The following is a 16,617-nucleotide window of genomic DNA, read 5'->3' as shown; positions in this document are numbered from 1 at the left end:
GAGCTCATTCGTGTAGAATTATGTTTAATTATATAATTGAGTATAATTTTGCTCATGAGAATTTTTTAAACTTTAATACACACGAAACGCATATTTTCTTGTGTACAATATGTAGATAGACAACAATGTTAAAAAATGTATTAAGTAAGAGAAAAGTTGCTACACTGCCAACCACTAGGACGAGTCCACATATTTTTGAACCGATTTACTACAAATTTAGAAAACTAAAGGGTAAATTGCAAACGAGCGTTAAAATTTCTCAAGATCAAAACATAAACTACTTAAAAAGGGTATAAAAGTCTACGTTTCTAGGATGACATGCGAAACTAAAAAAAAAAAGTTAAATATTATATATTATGGTTTGACAACATTTATTTGTAACGTTTTTTTTACATTACTAATGAGAATGAATATATGCGCCATTTCCGAATATAACCTCAATAAGACGGTCTGGAATGGAAACATTATAAAAATAAATTAGATGGCGCAACAGTCCATGAAGAACCAGAGCCTAGTGACTTACAACTCTCAACTATTCCTGTGTGCGAGTAATGTTGTCAGGGATGGAATGGACCTACAGTTTATATGCCGAATCCGAACGGCTTATGAGAAAGCACTTTTTCATGACAAGAATTACTTTTGGAGGATTTTGTCAGTTCCTCGCAAGAGGCAGTACCCTCGAAAAAATTAGGCGCCACAGGCAGGGATTGAACACAAGACCCTGGCATGATATTTAATTATTTTTTTTTTTAATAATCACAGGAAATTTGGAGACAGGAATTACGAAAACCTTTCATTAAGGTGTCCTTGTCTTCAAATTGATAACCAACTTCATAAACTTTATAAAAAAGCCATGGCCAAACGTTTTTAATTATGGTAAAGTGATGTGCCATAACAAAAGTTCAACGTCTTTTGATTGAATTCAAGTTCCAACAATTTGGAATTTGAAACAAGCTGTAAAATTAATTGCTCTTCTCATGATGTTCTTGTTTCTGCCTAGTACCCTTTTTGATTTTTCTCATATTTTTTGGATCAGCAATATAACTGCTTACAACTTTTTGTTATGTTGAGTCACATCCTTATTTTTGTTCTTTCTGTAGCTTTCAAAGTCTTTCTAAACCTCATGTGTGTTTAAAATTCAATTAAAACAGTTGTTTTCAACACTGTTTTAAGACATTCTATACATAAGTATTTAAAAGATCGAACGTTCTCTCCTCTCTCCTGCACGGTTATATTCGCAATGGCCTCATCCAAGTGAAGTATATGTTTATACGCATTTTTAGTAGTTCATTATTTGATATTGGAAAATTCTTACGCTCGATCCAAGGGTGAATTTTTAAAAGCTATGGGAAACTTTAAAAAAAAAAAACATACAAATATTGTACTTGACTGCTCCTCCTCTTTCTACATTTCAACCGGTATCCCACGAATAAATGCTTCAATGTTGTCTTCCAATGAGCCAATTGAAGCGGGCTTGTTTTGTATAGACATGAGCTCTTTAACATAGCCCCACAAAAAATAGTCTAAAGGCGTTAAATCGCACTATCTAGGGGGCCAATTGACCGGTCCCAAACGTGAAATAAAATGTTCACCGAACTCGCCTCTCAATAAGTCCATTGTTGCGCGTGCTGTGTGGCATGTGGCACCGTCTTGTTGAAACCACATGTCATGTAAATCAAGCTCTTGCATTTTGGGCAAAAAAAAGTTGGAAATCATCTCACGGTAGCGCTCACCATTCACAGTTACGTTACGATTCGCATCATTTTTGAAGAAGTTCGGTCCAATGATGCCACCAGCCCATAATCCGAACCAAACTCTGACTTTTTCTGAATGCATTGGTTGCTCTTGCAATCCTTCTGGCTGATATTCACTAAAAAATCGACAATTCTGCTTATTTACGTACCCCTTGAGCCAAAATAGAGCATCTTCACTGAAGAAAATTTGTCGGCAAAAAGCCCGCGATGAACTTCCGTCATGTCAGTTGTTTAAACCAGTGTTGCCAAAATGATAATAGCTAAAAAACCACCCTTTACATTACTTTGTGGGTCATATTAAATTCATAAACTACGAATGCGTCGAAAGAACGATGTAGAACATTTAAAGAGTCTAAAGTCTAAGCCATTCTGTCTGACATAATGGTTGGTCACTATGGAGCATTGGTTATGAGTAACATCGCACATATTTTGTGACAGAAGTCATAGTTCTAAAAGTGTTTGTTTAATACACATTTGAAATTAAGTTGATAAAACGGAATTTCATGGGAAGTACTGAAATAGATATTGTTTTTAAATAATAAATTTCATTTAAAACTTAATAGTGTGTACTTAATATTTATTTTATCAACTTTCTAGCGATTATAGATTTCATTTGCGATGAGTTGAATATGGCCCACACTGTCAATACGTATATTATCCATCATAATAATTTCAAAATCCCTACAATCTTTTTTTTTTAAGAAAATTACTCACTAACCAAAGCCCGTACAAAAGCATTGGATTTTTATTTCAAATTTGGAAGACCAATTAGTTTAAAAAAAAAAAACTATACATTTTCAACCTAAACTGAAATAAAACCCACTCTCTTCACAGATCTGAGAAATGCCATAAGCCATAAAAACAAAACCCTATTAGTCATACCTTAGACATTTCCAAAGAAAAAACAACAACTTTATTGGTTCATTAGTCATCAACATCGCTAGCGATATCTCTTGAATGGGTTAAGGTAACCCGTCTTACATACGTCACCACGAATACCTATGCATACAGAGATATTATTTTGTGTTTTGAAAACTGGATTTGAAACTCCGTCCAATTAAAAAAGAGTTTTTTTTTGTGTTTCTTGTTTTGATTTTATGGGGAAAGAAATTGAAACCTTAAAGTATTGTGGTAAACAGTAATACCTATCTTTCGACCCACACCCACAAAAGTCCATTTGGAATGTATTGTTTTGGATATTAAAATATCAAACAGCGACATAGTATTAACGTTGAATAAACCCGTTTTGTTTAAACAAAAAATCAACATACTTTGTGTATACACACACTTCGTGTCACATAAATAGGGACACGCTTTTTTCGTTTCATAATCCCTCATGTTTTTTGGAAAACCCTTATATATTCAAAAAAAATGTTGGATTATATTTGATAAATACATGTTTTTTGGCGCTTTTTCCGAAGAAGGTCATAAAAAGTACCTGTTTTTTTTTATGTCACAGAAAAAGGGACAAGATCTAAAGGGTTTAAAAAATAAAATTAAAAAAAAGTTGTCCGTATTCGTGTGACACGAAGTGTGCATATGTTTAAATGTGCTTACCTACAAATGTATAGTATACAGGAACTCAATCCGTGTATTAATGTACTTATATACAGCTATGACCAAAATAATAGAAACATTTCCAACTTTTGGGCCTGATTGATTTTTCACTTAAGTTAAGCACGTCATCGAAAAACTATAGTATAGTAACGGTTAGTATGTTATCAAACTATACAAACCATATAGTGCACTTAGTCACATTAGTATGTTTTTAAAGCTTTTTTTAAGTATGCTACACAGCAATAGGCGCTCCAAAATATTGCACTAAACAAGATCAAGAAAATTCCCAAGAAAACCCATCAGCAGTAGCCAGATTTTTGTATTTAAAAATTGGTACAACTCAAAGAAGACTTGTCAGAATAATAATAAGAAAAACACAAACAGAAGAAAGTTTTGTGAAAATCAAAAGTTAAAATTAATTTCACAAAAAAAAAACTAACAAAAACTAATAAAATGGATAATTTTCAAGAAGAAATGCTAAGAAAAAATCTGGAAATTGATATTCCATAAAAAGTTCATTCAACAATTGCAGCTTTGACAAAAAATAAAAACTTCAACAAGGGAGTTTGTTCGTAGACTACTACATTAACATGTGGTGTTGAAGCAAGCTTGAAGATCACCCCAATTCATTATATACATGCATCGAGTTGAAATGAGCTTAATTTGAATCGATTCCGGTCGGCGATCGAAGTCGAGTCAAAATTTGTGAAGAAAAACCTGCGTGGAGGAGTTGGTTTTACAGATAATGCACTTTGGTCTGTTTATTTGCATGTTTCTGTACAAAAAATATAGTTTTGTTTGAATCAATGAAAATGCACATGAAGTAGGTAGCATATTCTTATACGGTGCTGAACTATTCAGTTCTTCATTGTTTAACACGAATCAAACTATCTTTCTTGCACTTCATAAGAAACATCGAAACGTCATTAGCATTTAAGAAAGTGCTGTCAAACTAAATCCTTTTTAAATCTTCTTATGCGGTGGAAACACCAACAAGATTTATTTGATCTAAACAGGGAGAAACCTTACAACAGACAGATTTTTTTCCCCAATGGAAAACACATGATTCCAAAGGCACAACTACTCAACGAACACAGCCATCGAAATACAAATGCAATATCAATCGTACCAACATCCGTAGTAAGATTCTACTTTAATTTTTATCGGTAGTATTCATACTACGGATATTGTTTTTTTTTATTCTTTTATTATTTATAGATTTTCCAACAAAACACGGGTATTAATTAAGTATTGTTCCTACTATATTAGCCATAGCTGTGCATATTTCTAATAATTAAAATTACGTATATTTACGATTTTAGTATGACTACTTATAGATTTTATATATTTTTTTTAACGATATGTTACTTTTAAGTTAATAATGCCCGCAACCCTAATTTTATTTACTTAGCTTTAAGATCATTCTGAGTTGAAGGACAGAAATATAAAAACTGAAATGTGCATAATGTAGTTAGATACTTTTTAGATATTACTTTAAAGGGCAAGATCTGTAGGTAAGTTCGAAAAGAAAAACATTTAACACCTAAGCTTGTTTTCGTAAGTTGATTAGACGTTTATTTACTTAATTAGATAGCTCATAGAAAAAAACATGTTCCATACTATTTTAATTTGTATAACTAGACTAACAATGTGTCCCAACCTAAAGGTTGTAGTTTCTAGATGTCTAGAAATTTGACAACTCTAATTAACTGTCAAAATAGCATAACCGTCAAAATTTATATTTTTTTATACCATTCCAAAAAATGTATCAAAACCATTACTCAAGCTTTGACGGAAATATTTACAACGTAGGTACATTTATATGTAAATCATTGTTGGGGTAGAGTAAAGGTTATCTTTTAATTTCCACAGCTCTATTGACCTGTACCCCCACACTACATTACTTTCTTCAATAGTCCCTCAATCTAACCAACATAATTGAGGTTAATTTTAATACAAAATATGTTAATAGCTAGGATGTGTGTATTTATTTTTAACGATAGGTTTATTGCACATCATAAGTCCCTCATTTATAGAACTATTTATCTCTCAGCTCACATTAAACTTACCCGAATGAATGCCTGCATCTTCGTCATCATCCATTGTTGCACGTATTGGGGATTGAGCATCATAATCGGTCTCCTCATGATTGTTGCGATTGTAAATGCTGCTTTCCAAATTGCATTCTTGTGTCGAGCCGTTTTGCATTATTATATCCACAATTTTGAAGTGCTCCCTTATCAACTCCACACACCGATCTGACCTAAAAAACCGCTGTAGCAGCTCCAACGACAACGGACGCACATCGTATGCCATATACAAAGCCAAGTTGTGGCTGTTCGTGCAGTTCGCACTTAAACCTGCCGCTGCCGCCGCCGCCCCCGCTGAGCCAGCAGTTGTTGCTGCTGTTCCCGACGACGACGAGGTAATCGATTTTAACAACGAATTGCTCCGCGATAATTTTGTCGAGTGTGCGCGACGTATAAAGCTTAACGACTTCTTGGCCGGCGACGACGTTCCCAATGTTGTTTGTTGTTGTGGCGAAGTTATTGACGTGTCAGACGAGAAACTTTTAGTCGCTGTTAATTTCCCACCAACTCCAACGGAGTGGGGTACTGACGACGCCGAAGCCGACTGCATCAGTTTAGGAGTTGACTTCAATAGGAAAAGATTTTTCGGCGGAAATGTATTTGATATAACTAAACCACTTGTACTAGTGGTGCTGCCAATTTTACTACAGTTACTTGTTCCTATTCGCGAACTTGGATAAAAACCACTTACTCCAGCAGTGGAGCCCTGTCTCAGAGCAACTGAAGGCGACAAATTTTGAGGTAAGGTGCTAGCTTTGGCACGGCAGTTACTCACACTCGAACAACTCACACTACTCATGATCGTGGTGTTGGTTCTGTTGTGTTGTTGTGGCACTGATAAGATATTTGTGCGCGAACGCGATTTCATCATTTTTATCGGAGTCGACGTATTCGTTTGCATTCGACTTATCTCTGAATCATCGTCATCGAAATCGTGATTTCCAGCGATCGCTGCTGCATTCTCGTCCACCATCATGATGTCGTCATCCAGCTCTGCTAGTAAACGATTCAAGGAAAGGCTCTTATTCATAGGTGGCTCTTGTGCCTGTGCTACTTGCGAGCGCTGTGGTTTATCTGGCGATTCCTCCTGATCTAGATTAATGCTATTCATAACCACTCCATATCGCTTGGTCTTCGATGCATTTGATAGTTTTTTCACAGGAGTACTCGTTTTGCTGCCCGTCGTGGTGCTTACATTACTAGCACTGCTATTTCTGTTGCTGCTCTTACTGGAAGCAGAAGTCTTAATAGTTGTCGCCGCCTTGATGAACTCACCACCATCACTGTGGTCGTCGTCGTTGAGATCCATGTCTCCCATTCCTGTGATGCTCCAGTTGAAGCCACATGGTGGTGCCATTTTGTGAGACTTGTTGCTGCTGCTGCTGCTACCAAACAGTGAGATCAGTTTTGAGTTCTTTGCTGGGGATAGAGTGGCTTTTTCTAAATTCGTCGGGCTCGGGCTTTCACCCTCGCTAAGACTGGGATTTCGTTGCTGATTCTTCGTTGAATTTGATGTTGATAGTTTTGTCAAACTGTCCTCCTCGTCGTCTGTTATTACCAAAGGCACATAGAACGTAGAGCGGCGCCTAGCTGTACGATTTGTGGCCGAATCAACTGACGATGTCGAAGTAGCTGATGACAGATATGTGGCAAGCGGTGTGTTCGCTGTTGATGCTGCACTGGAGTTTGAATTGTTTGAATGCAATTGCCGTTGTTCGATGGTTTGCAACATTTTTTTCTTTATTATTAAAAATACTTCTCAACCTGCTGGATTACAGCATTATTTGTCATTTTGTACTACTATGCCACAATTATTATCAGTTTCACCGATTTCAATTTTGATTTATTTTTCCAAGTCCAGGAATCCCAAACGAAACGATAAGGAAAATGCCAGGGTTAAGACCCAAAAGAGACAAAATAAAAATACAAATTAAAACAACAAACACGTTCTTTTCCACGGGTTGGATTTGGACGGCATACGGGCTACGCTACGACACGGGAACGTGAACGGGACAAGAAAACGAATAATATTCAAAAAGCAACAACATATACAAAATAACGTATATACGTAAATAAACAAACAAAACTAAACAAAATTTAACGGCGACACCAAGGAAATATTAAAGTTAAGTCGTTCGTCTTGCTTTAATGCACTTTTATTGCATCTTTTGTTTCATTCTCGTTTGACTGGTTTGGCTGCTCTTTAGTATGAACATTCAAGTAACACGACTGCGAGGGAGCTAGAGGGATTATTTTTCACAAATTTTCTTTGTGTCCAAGCCTATCGGAATGCGTTAAGCGTTGGGCACATTTTTCTTAAGGAGATAGGTAAATGAAAAGTGTTTTTCTATCCTTGTTCTTTGCACTAAACCAAGGCTATCAGGATATTTATTATTATTTTTTACTTTAAAATATATAAATATTCAAAGGAGTATTTAAATTAATTAAATGCAGAATAAAATAAACAAATAATTAACACAAAACAATAAAAATATAAAAACTGACACGACAACGTCACACAAAACGATCGAACGCGTCACCAGTTAAAACTCAACTGAAACTCAAGGAAAAGAAACTGAAGTAAAATCTAAAATGAGTCAAATTGGGTTTAATTTCATCGGCATTTTTTCGATTCTTCTTTGTGCTTTTGAATCGTTTGTAAATTGCCTTGGAAAAAATATGGTAAACAAATAAAATTACGCTCAAGAGATAGGAAGCAGTTGAGTTGTGCTCGTTTAAACACTCATTGCCAAGGCAACCACTTTGATATTTTATCGGATTATAACAGAATGTGTGTAGACGTAGAGTACTTAAACTCAACCCCTAACATTGTATACATATTTAAATAGTACTGTCGTCATTCATGAAGAGGAACGAACAATATGGCTCCAGCTGGTACGAGGCTCAGTGAAAATTTAAATATCACTGTGGCACTCAAACGCTTTAAATGTCATACCAGGCAAATACAATCCCAAAAATAAAAATAGACCCAAAGTATTATCAGGATTCAAAAAAGTTTTGGGTAATATTCGAAAACTTGGGAAACGATATCGTTAAGCAAATGTTTTTAAATATATCACAATTCATGATCATACTTTTAGTTTTCCCACGTGGTAGTACATCAGCTGAAAGGGTTTTTATACCCTTAAATAAAATTAAGCCCAAAATAAAAATCGACTTTCTTATAAAAAGGATTCAAATCGCCTTTAACGTTGGGAACTATAGCCTGGTGACTTACAACTCTCAACCATTCCTGCGTACGAGTACTGTTGTCAGGAATGGAGGGGACCTTCATTTTTAAGCAGAATCCCAACTGTAATTTGAGAAAATTTTCATGACAAGAAATACTCTTGGAGGATTTTCCAATTCTTCGCAAGAGGCAGTACCCGGGGAAAAAAAACTTTAGATGACACAGGCAGCGATTGACCCTAAGGCCTCTGGCGTGACAGTCCTAAGCTTTTCTATTTCACTCCACTTGTACTACCGTTTAATGAAATACTAAAGGATACAGCTTGGCAGAAATTTGGACCACCTAAAAACTTAAATATACAACAATTTTTTTGATGCTTTTATTTATTTGTTTGTTATGTTTCGCTAATTAACTTCCCATAGCCCATATGAGGTTATTATAATTCGGTTCTATTTGTCAAATTGAAAATGTTGTTACTTCTCGACGTTTCAAGGTCCATAGGTCCATATACGTCTATACGTTCGGGAAGCCTTTTTCGTCGTCAATATATCAAGAACCAGTGGATATATCGACATCTAATAAAGCTCGTTATACAAAAAGATGCAGAAATGAAAATCGAGTTGGTGTTTTTTTTATCATAACAATTTTAAAAAGAGTGAAAATTCCGGCTAACCCAAAATATGTAACAAACCAATAATTCTAGCGACTTGAATTGATCTTTAGCAGATCGAACTATGGTGCCCCTAATTCTCCCAATCAATTAATTGAAATATTTAATAAATTTTATTTGAGTTCACATACTGACAATTTTATACATGTCAAAATAAGTAGTTTTTATGAGGCTATAGCGGATAGCGGGCTTCCTACAACAACCGAAGGTGAACTCACGGTTGGTGGGCAGTGCGTCGTCTTCTCTCCTAACAGAAGGTTACGATGCACCCATGCCCTCTCCAATCACGATTCCACCCTCTAAAAAAGTCGAAAACAGTCCATCCATAATGGAGACTGAGGACGACCTAAACATGATTCTTCTGACTCAGAGGATCAAAACAAATCCGTGGTGGAGGTTGATCTGTCTAATTGTAGTCAAAATGCTACAGTTAGTAAAAATTAATCTCCAACACTCCATCAAGGCCTCGGCCTCACTTCTTCTCCGTCTGGCAAGAAACGGGGAAGACATTGTCCTGATTCAAGAGCTATGGATTATGAGATCCGTTGTTTGAGGACTCAGGACTCCTGGGTACTACACACTGTGTGTGACAAATAAAGGCGAACCGAGATCTTGCATACTAGTGAAACATAGTATTAATGTATTTCACTCCATAATTTCAGTGACAAAGATACCACCATAGCTAGGTTAGAAACAAACAAAGGATTTTTTTGGCTAGCGATCTTGGCCATGACCACCTTGGCCCTCTCCCTGGAAAAACCCTTGAGAGAATCGTCCCTGAAGTGCCTAATTATTGGGAGCGATTTTAACGCTCAAAAAAATCAAATGGGGTGGCGCAACAGTCCGTTGTGAACCAGGGCCTAGTGACTTACAACTCTCAACCATTCCTGTGTGCGAGTACTGTTGTCAGGAATGGAAGGGACCTACAATTTTGGGCCGAATCCGAACGGCTAGTTTGAGAAAGCACTTTTTCATGACAAGAATTACTCTTGAAGGATTTGTCAATTCCTCGCAAGAGGCAGTACCCCCGAAAATTATTTTTTTTAAATTAAGGTGGCACAGGCAGGGATTGAACCCAGACCCTTTGCATGACAGTCCAACGCACTAACCATCATGCTACGGGTACTAACGCTCATTTTTGATTAAATTCTTGGTACTAACCTCTTAGTAAGTAATGTTGAAAATAAACCAACCTTCATAACTAACACTCGACAAGAAGTCTTAGACATAACTCTTGTCTCAGATGCTATACACCTTATGATCTTGGACTGGAAAGTATCCAAAGAACACTCGTTCTCTGATCATAGATATATCCAGTTCAATAGCAATGTGGATAAAAACCCTAGTCCATTGACTTTTCGAAATCGTCGGAGAACTGACCGGGCTTCATACAGGAACTTATTGCGAAGTTTACTAAAACCTGGGCTGTCTAGTCTTTCATCTAACGCTAACGAACTTGACAAAAAAGTCAATGACCTCACCTCAGCTATGAACAGATCTAGATATCGCTTCTCCACTCATACTCATAAGAGGAAACCACAATGGTGGGCCTCAGAGCTTGACTCGCTCAGAAGAGAATGCAGGCAACTCTTCTTACAAAGAATCCCTAAGAATTAACAACAAGGCACTAAGGAAATCTAAGCGATCTTCCTGGCGATCCTTCTGTGGCATGATAGAAGAAACTTCTGAAGCCTCTAGGTTACCGAAAATTCTTTCAACTAATCCAAAGACTCCAAGCTGCTTGAAAATGCAGACGGCTCTTGGACAAATTCAAGTAATAAATCGCTGAACAAACTACTGAACACTCCCTTTCCTGATAGTTCTCCTACGGAAACTTTCAACAGTTATATACTTTCAAGTCCCAATACAACCTATCCACAAAGTCTGATCACAGAAGCTGTACGGACGAGGAAGAAACAGTTCTTCACCTTATCTGTACATGCCCTGATCTAACTCAAAAATTTAAGAATTACGTAGGGGAATTCTTCTCTATCGATCCAAATCATATTAACATAATCAACCTCGCATGTTTTTTACGGGACTCAAACTGGTTCCATTGAGCTTAGGAGAAAGCCTCAAGATTCATGTGGTATCACAATGGGCCATTAAACTAGCCTAATTGCGTCCGTATCCAGTGGCCGTTTAACCTAACCTAAGTAGTTTTCATATATGGAAGTATTATTACGTTCACATTTAACAAGGTAAAATAAACATCTATTTCGAGATCAAAACTAAACATTGACATTTTAATTTTATATATTTTTTTAAAGTACCTGCAAGTTAACAGAAATTTAATAAACGGAATGTTATTGTCGAGGATTTTTTTAGACTTGAAAACCTTCCTTAGGCATTCAAAATGAATCTTAATTGACGATTTCCATTTTTCTTTTTGGAAGGATTATGCAAAAATATCTAGTGTGTTACCAACCCAAGGATGTGTTGACAAGAGGTGCATGCATTTAATAGGTATAACACAAATTTAAAGGATCAATAATATGATCTCTGTATTAAGACCCTTTCATAAAACACACAATTCTTTTCAGCAAGGATCCATTTGAAATTTGCTTATTGGAAAAAGCAGTGAAGTGCTTCATTTTATCCTAAAAATTGAGCTATTCTTTATTTTAGAAGTGCAAAAAATATTAGCATAACAAAACATTGAAAGGATGTTCAATTTTTGTTTACATTAAATTATGCTCACGTATTCAGTGGGTAAGTTGAAGAGGGTTAATCATGTTACAATGGAAGCTATACTCAAAAACGGCGCGGTGGCAACGACGCACGACGTCATGATGCGTTTTTGTATGTGGACTTCAAAATAAAATATGGTTAGTAGGTACCTTCACCTACCTAAAATATGCGTTTGCTGGGTATTAAATTAATAAGACGCGAACAGCCTTACCTACCTTACATAGGTATACGAAATTGTTACTTTGGTTGATCAATGTGACGTACTATGTTATATTATTATTATTAATGCGCAGTAGCAGCAGCTGGTTCTTGAAAGCTGTATGAGTACGTAGCCTCCGAGCTCCCTTTTTAGTCTTCATCGAAAAAGAACGAAAAAAAAGGGAAAGAAATATAAAGTAGGAAACACAGTCTGCGTCTATTGAAAAGGTTCAGGGTCCTACATCTTTTTGTTGCAAACTGATTTAGGATTATAATACAAAAAATAGTTTGAGAATAATACGAATACAAAAATACTAATATAATCATCAAGCAAATCACTAAATATCATATTAATATTTGACGTCAATTAACTAAGAAAAGAAATTGTTTAAGAAAAGGTTTTCAAATGATCAAGAATCGATAGAAAAATAATAATAACAATTCGGGAAAGCAGATATTCATTTGATACAAATGTATAGAATTTGTTTGAATTCAGCTGAAGCTTATAAGAAGTCTTAATAAAGTAGACATTGCTTTGACAAATAAAAACACTTATAAGGTCCACTAGCGACCTCATGGTTCATCTCACCGAACAGTGGAGCAAACCTTTACATCATTTTGGAGAAAGTAGGATTATTGCACTTGATATTTTAAAAGCATTTGATAGGGTCTGGCATCAGGATCTCTTACCGATTTTTATGAATCCCTCTGTCATTGGATTAGTAATTTCTTTTCGGATTGTTCAATACAAGCAGTATTGGATGAGTTCAATTCTGAAAACCACAAAATAAATGCTGGTGTGCCCCAGAGTTCTGTTCTACATCCAACACTCTGCAACTTTTAATCCAATTAGTTTGCAACAGGTTGACTGAGTTATTTCAGAAAAATGTTTCGGTTTCTTAAAATGGGTTTGTAGCAGGGAAATCAACCGCAACAAACTAAGCATTAATAAGCAATAACATTATTAAAAATATGGAAAAAGGGTTGCAAACAGATGTTTTTTTTTACAGATTTTACAAAGGCATTTGACAGAGTTCATCAATAAATCTTAATGAACAAACTAACGGTATTCGCTCTTCCCTACTAAAGTGGCTTGAATCATATTTAGCTGGTAAATTTTAAATAGTAAAAGTTCAAATAGTAAAAAGTATATCTCGGTCCCATCTTGTGTTCCACAAGGAAGCCATTTGGGTCCATTATTATTCTTGTTGTTTGTAAATGATATTCCTAGATTTCTTAGATTTCATGTCAAGCTGACTGTGTTCTTCTTTTGGAAAATTTGTCAAGGCTCGATAATTGGTGCAAGCTAAATCACCTACTGTTAAATGCTTCTTAATGTCAAGTCTTGTCATGTTTCCGAAATTCTAATCCCATAGTATTTGATTATACTATCAACCATGCAAATTTAGAGCGTGTAACAAGAATGAAGGATCTAGGAGTAATTTTAGATACAAAATTGTCCTTCTTACCGCACTATGATTATATCACAAATAGAGCAAATCAAATGCTTAATTTCTTAAAAAGAAACACCAAGGAATTCTCAGATTCATATAACTTAAAACCTCTACTGTGGCATTATTTGGAACCGTTTTAACAATAATTTAATAGACAGAATTGAAAAAGTTCAAAAACATTTTACAAGGTATGCATTTTATAAGCTAAACTGGAAGATTGTAAGGCCTTCTTATTCTACTCGCTGTTTATTATTTGGTATTCAATCTCTTTATGATCGTCGGACTTATTTTTCAGTAATGTTTATAAGAGACATCGTAACATTTCATATCAATTGTCTGCCTCTACGAAGACTAGTTAATTGTGTAAATGCAACCTGTAGAACTACACGCTACCGGTTTCATTTTTATGAGCAGTTTCATCGTAAAAATTATGGCAGTAATTAACGCGTTGCACAAAAGAAGTGAATTTAATTTGTCATAGGATTGATTTTAATCTTGATGTTTCGAGAGAATCATTTAAAAAATATGTTTTAAATAAAATTTAAACTGTAACCTCCTAAAAACTTTTAAGACTTAATCTTTTTTTATCATTAAATTGTATTTATTAATTTTAAATTATAAATACAAAATTATAAATTATAGTAATATCTATTTATTTATATTTGTATATTTCCACTAAAAATTATTTTATATTTTGTATTAGTATCTAGTATAAGATTGTAATATAAATGATTAAATAAAACTAAAACTAAAATGGATGGCATTTGCATCAATGAAACTGAACTGTGTCGATATTCTTGGTATGTGTGTCACCAACCACCTTTTGTGGAACGATCACATACGCGGTGCCGCCAAAAATTCCACAAGGTCCTTGGGTTTCTAAAGTCGAGGCAAAAGACTGGTCTGCCCTTCTGATCTAGCTGTTATCGCAAGATATTATAAACGTTGGAAGCTTGAGTATAACGCCTATCTCGGGGCTGGTGCTTTTGCAATTTACTAAAGCGTCTTGGATACTGTTGAACGTATTAAGTTGATTAGTGATAATATCATGTTAGTTCCTTTAGGTCGCTTGAACATCGTCGTTAAGTTTCTTGTTTCACCTTTTTTGACGTTACTTCAACGGTTTATGCTCTAGAGAAATAACCAGCTGCATTCCTCCTTTTTAACAGTTCAACCGTAATACACGAGCTTCAAGAAATGCTCATTAGTATAACCTCGAGTCCAGCTTCGGCTGTACTGTCAAATTCAGAGCTTCGTTCTTAAGACGTACTACGCGAATGTGGAGTGTCTTACCACACTCTGTCTTTCCCACTCATTGCTATATTCAAGAATTTAAGACCTATGTGCACCTACATCTCCTTTCAAACCTTCTCTTCGTTTCCTATTGCTCACACTGGACTTTTGCATAATAAGGGTAGTAATATTCTCTTGAGTATGCGCTCATTATAAAAAAAAACTTAGTGTGTATCTTCGCTATATTCAACAGTTCCGGGGTGTAAATTATAAACAAAAATTCAACAACTCCACCTGGGTTTAAGGTAAGGAACGCGACATATCGTGGAGGGAGTTTCTTAAAAAGAATGAATTGTTAAAAAAACAAAGTAACAAGCAAAGGTGTTTTTTTGTGAAGATAATGCGTCATAAACGCGAAGAGGGTTCTTTCGATACATTTTTTACATTTCAACATGTTTTGGAATCGTTGACTTAAAATACAATAAAACTAACAAGCCATTCTAAAAAACAAGTACAAATTAAATAGTGCTTCTTTCTTGATAATATAAGGCATAATCCAAGTTGCAATAGCAAGTACTTTTTGGAAACATCATAGTCGTAAGTATTTATTAGAAATTCGCTGATCTAATTGGAGTTTTTCACAGCCCAGCGAATTACAGTGGTGGTACAGTATAACGAATGATCGATATTACGAACGCTTTTTTCAAGTCCATTAGGTATTCTATATAACGAACAAAAAAAACGAATTTCAGAGAGTAAAAAAAATTACTCCAAGTTCAGATGAGGTATTTGATGTGGAGGATGATATTGTTGTATACGGACTTTGTCAAAGCTTTCAGTAGAGTAAATCACCTTATTGAATTAAAAAATTAAAAGCATATGGTTTTGATGGAACTTTACTATAATGGTTTTGTTCTTATCTTATTGGTAAGAGGCAGATAGTGCAAATAGGTGACTTAGAGTCTTATCCGATAACAGTCCTATCAGGTGTACCTGAAGGAAATCATTTGGGTCCACCTTTGTTTGATCTTTTTATAAACGACTTTCCATCAATTTTATCTATATCTGAAGGTCTTATATTCGCAGACGATATCAAAATATTTGGTGATTAACAAAATAAGTGATTGTCTTATATTCCAACAAGACTTATATAACTTCGATAATTGGTGTAAGCGTAATTATTTGCTTTTAAACATATCAACGTACGTAGGGTTAGTGAATCAAAAGATCTAGGTGTAATATTTGACGAAAAACTATCTTTTGAATCCCATGTCAACTATATTGCTTCTAAATCAAACTCTATGCTTGGTTTTCTTAAACGAAATTCTTCCAAATTTAAGGATCCGTATACATTGAAAACGTTATACTGCTCAATTGTTCGTCCATTGCTGGAATATAATTGCATTATTGGGAATCCAGATTCAACAAAATTCATAGATAGGATTGAGAAAATTCAGAAAAACTTTTTAAGGTACACATTGAAGGCATTTTCAATGACCGGTAATTGTGTTGCGGTAAAATTTACCACAACAAGTTTCACTAGCCTATCTCATATCCTTTTTCCTTTTTTTAACCTTCCTTCCGTCGTTGCGGCTCCAAAATATTTTAAGAGTTCAGTAGAATCCTGCTTTCCATCAGTCAGTGACCTGCTCTTATTGTATTTTGGAAAAGCAAACAAAATAGGTTTCCATTGTAATGCGGTTGTGTGACAGAGGGTCCACATATTCACTTTAGAAATTTGTGACGGGCGGTCACAAAATACACAATTGTGTGACGGATG

The 16,617-nt window shown here is 35.2% G+C and overlaps 1 protein-coding gene across 5 annotated transcripts in view; it reads right to left on the bottom strand.

Moving 5' to 3' along the window:
* The window catches only part of LOC129946235 (ras GTPase-activating protein raskol), a 193,089-nt gene that overhangs the window by 43,393 nt on the left and 133,079 nt on the right, over positions 1-16,617 (bottom strand). The window contains exon 1 of one of the 5 annotated variants that reach the window (XM_056056353.1): positions 5,381-7,947. The exons of the other annotated variants lie outside the window; for them this stretch is intronic. Within the exon in view, the coding sequence (XP_055912328.1) occupies positions 5,381-7,133 (1,753 nt within the window). The 5' untranslated portion in view covers positions 7,134-7,947. Of the gene's footprint in view, positions 1-5,380; positions 7,948-16,617 lie in introns of those variants that run through there. 5 annotated transcript variants of the gene reach the window in all.

Source organism: Eupeodes corollae, chromosome 2 (genome assembly GCF_945859685.1).
Source record: "Eupeodes corollae chromosome 2, idEupCoro1.1, whole genome shotgun sequence".
Classification (NCBI taxonomy): Eukaryota; Metazoa; Arthropoda; class Insecta; order Diptera; family Syrphidae; genus Eupeodes; species Eupeodes corollae.
This window is presented reverse-complemented; position numbering and strand designations above follow the sequence as displayed.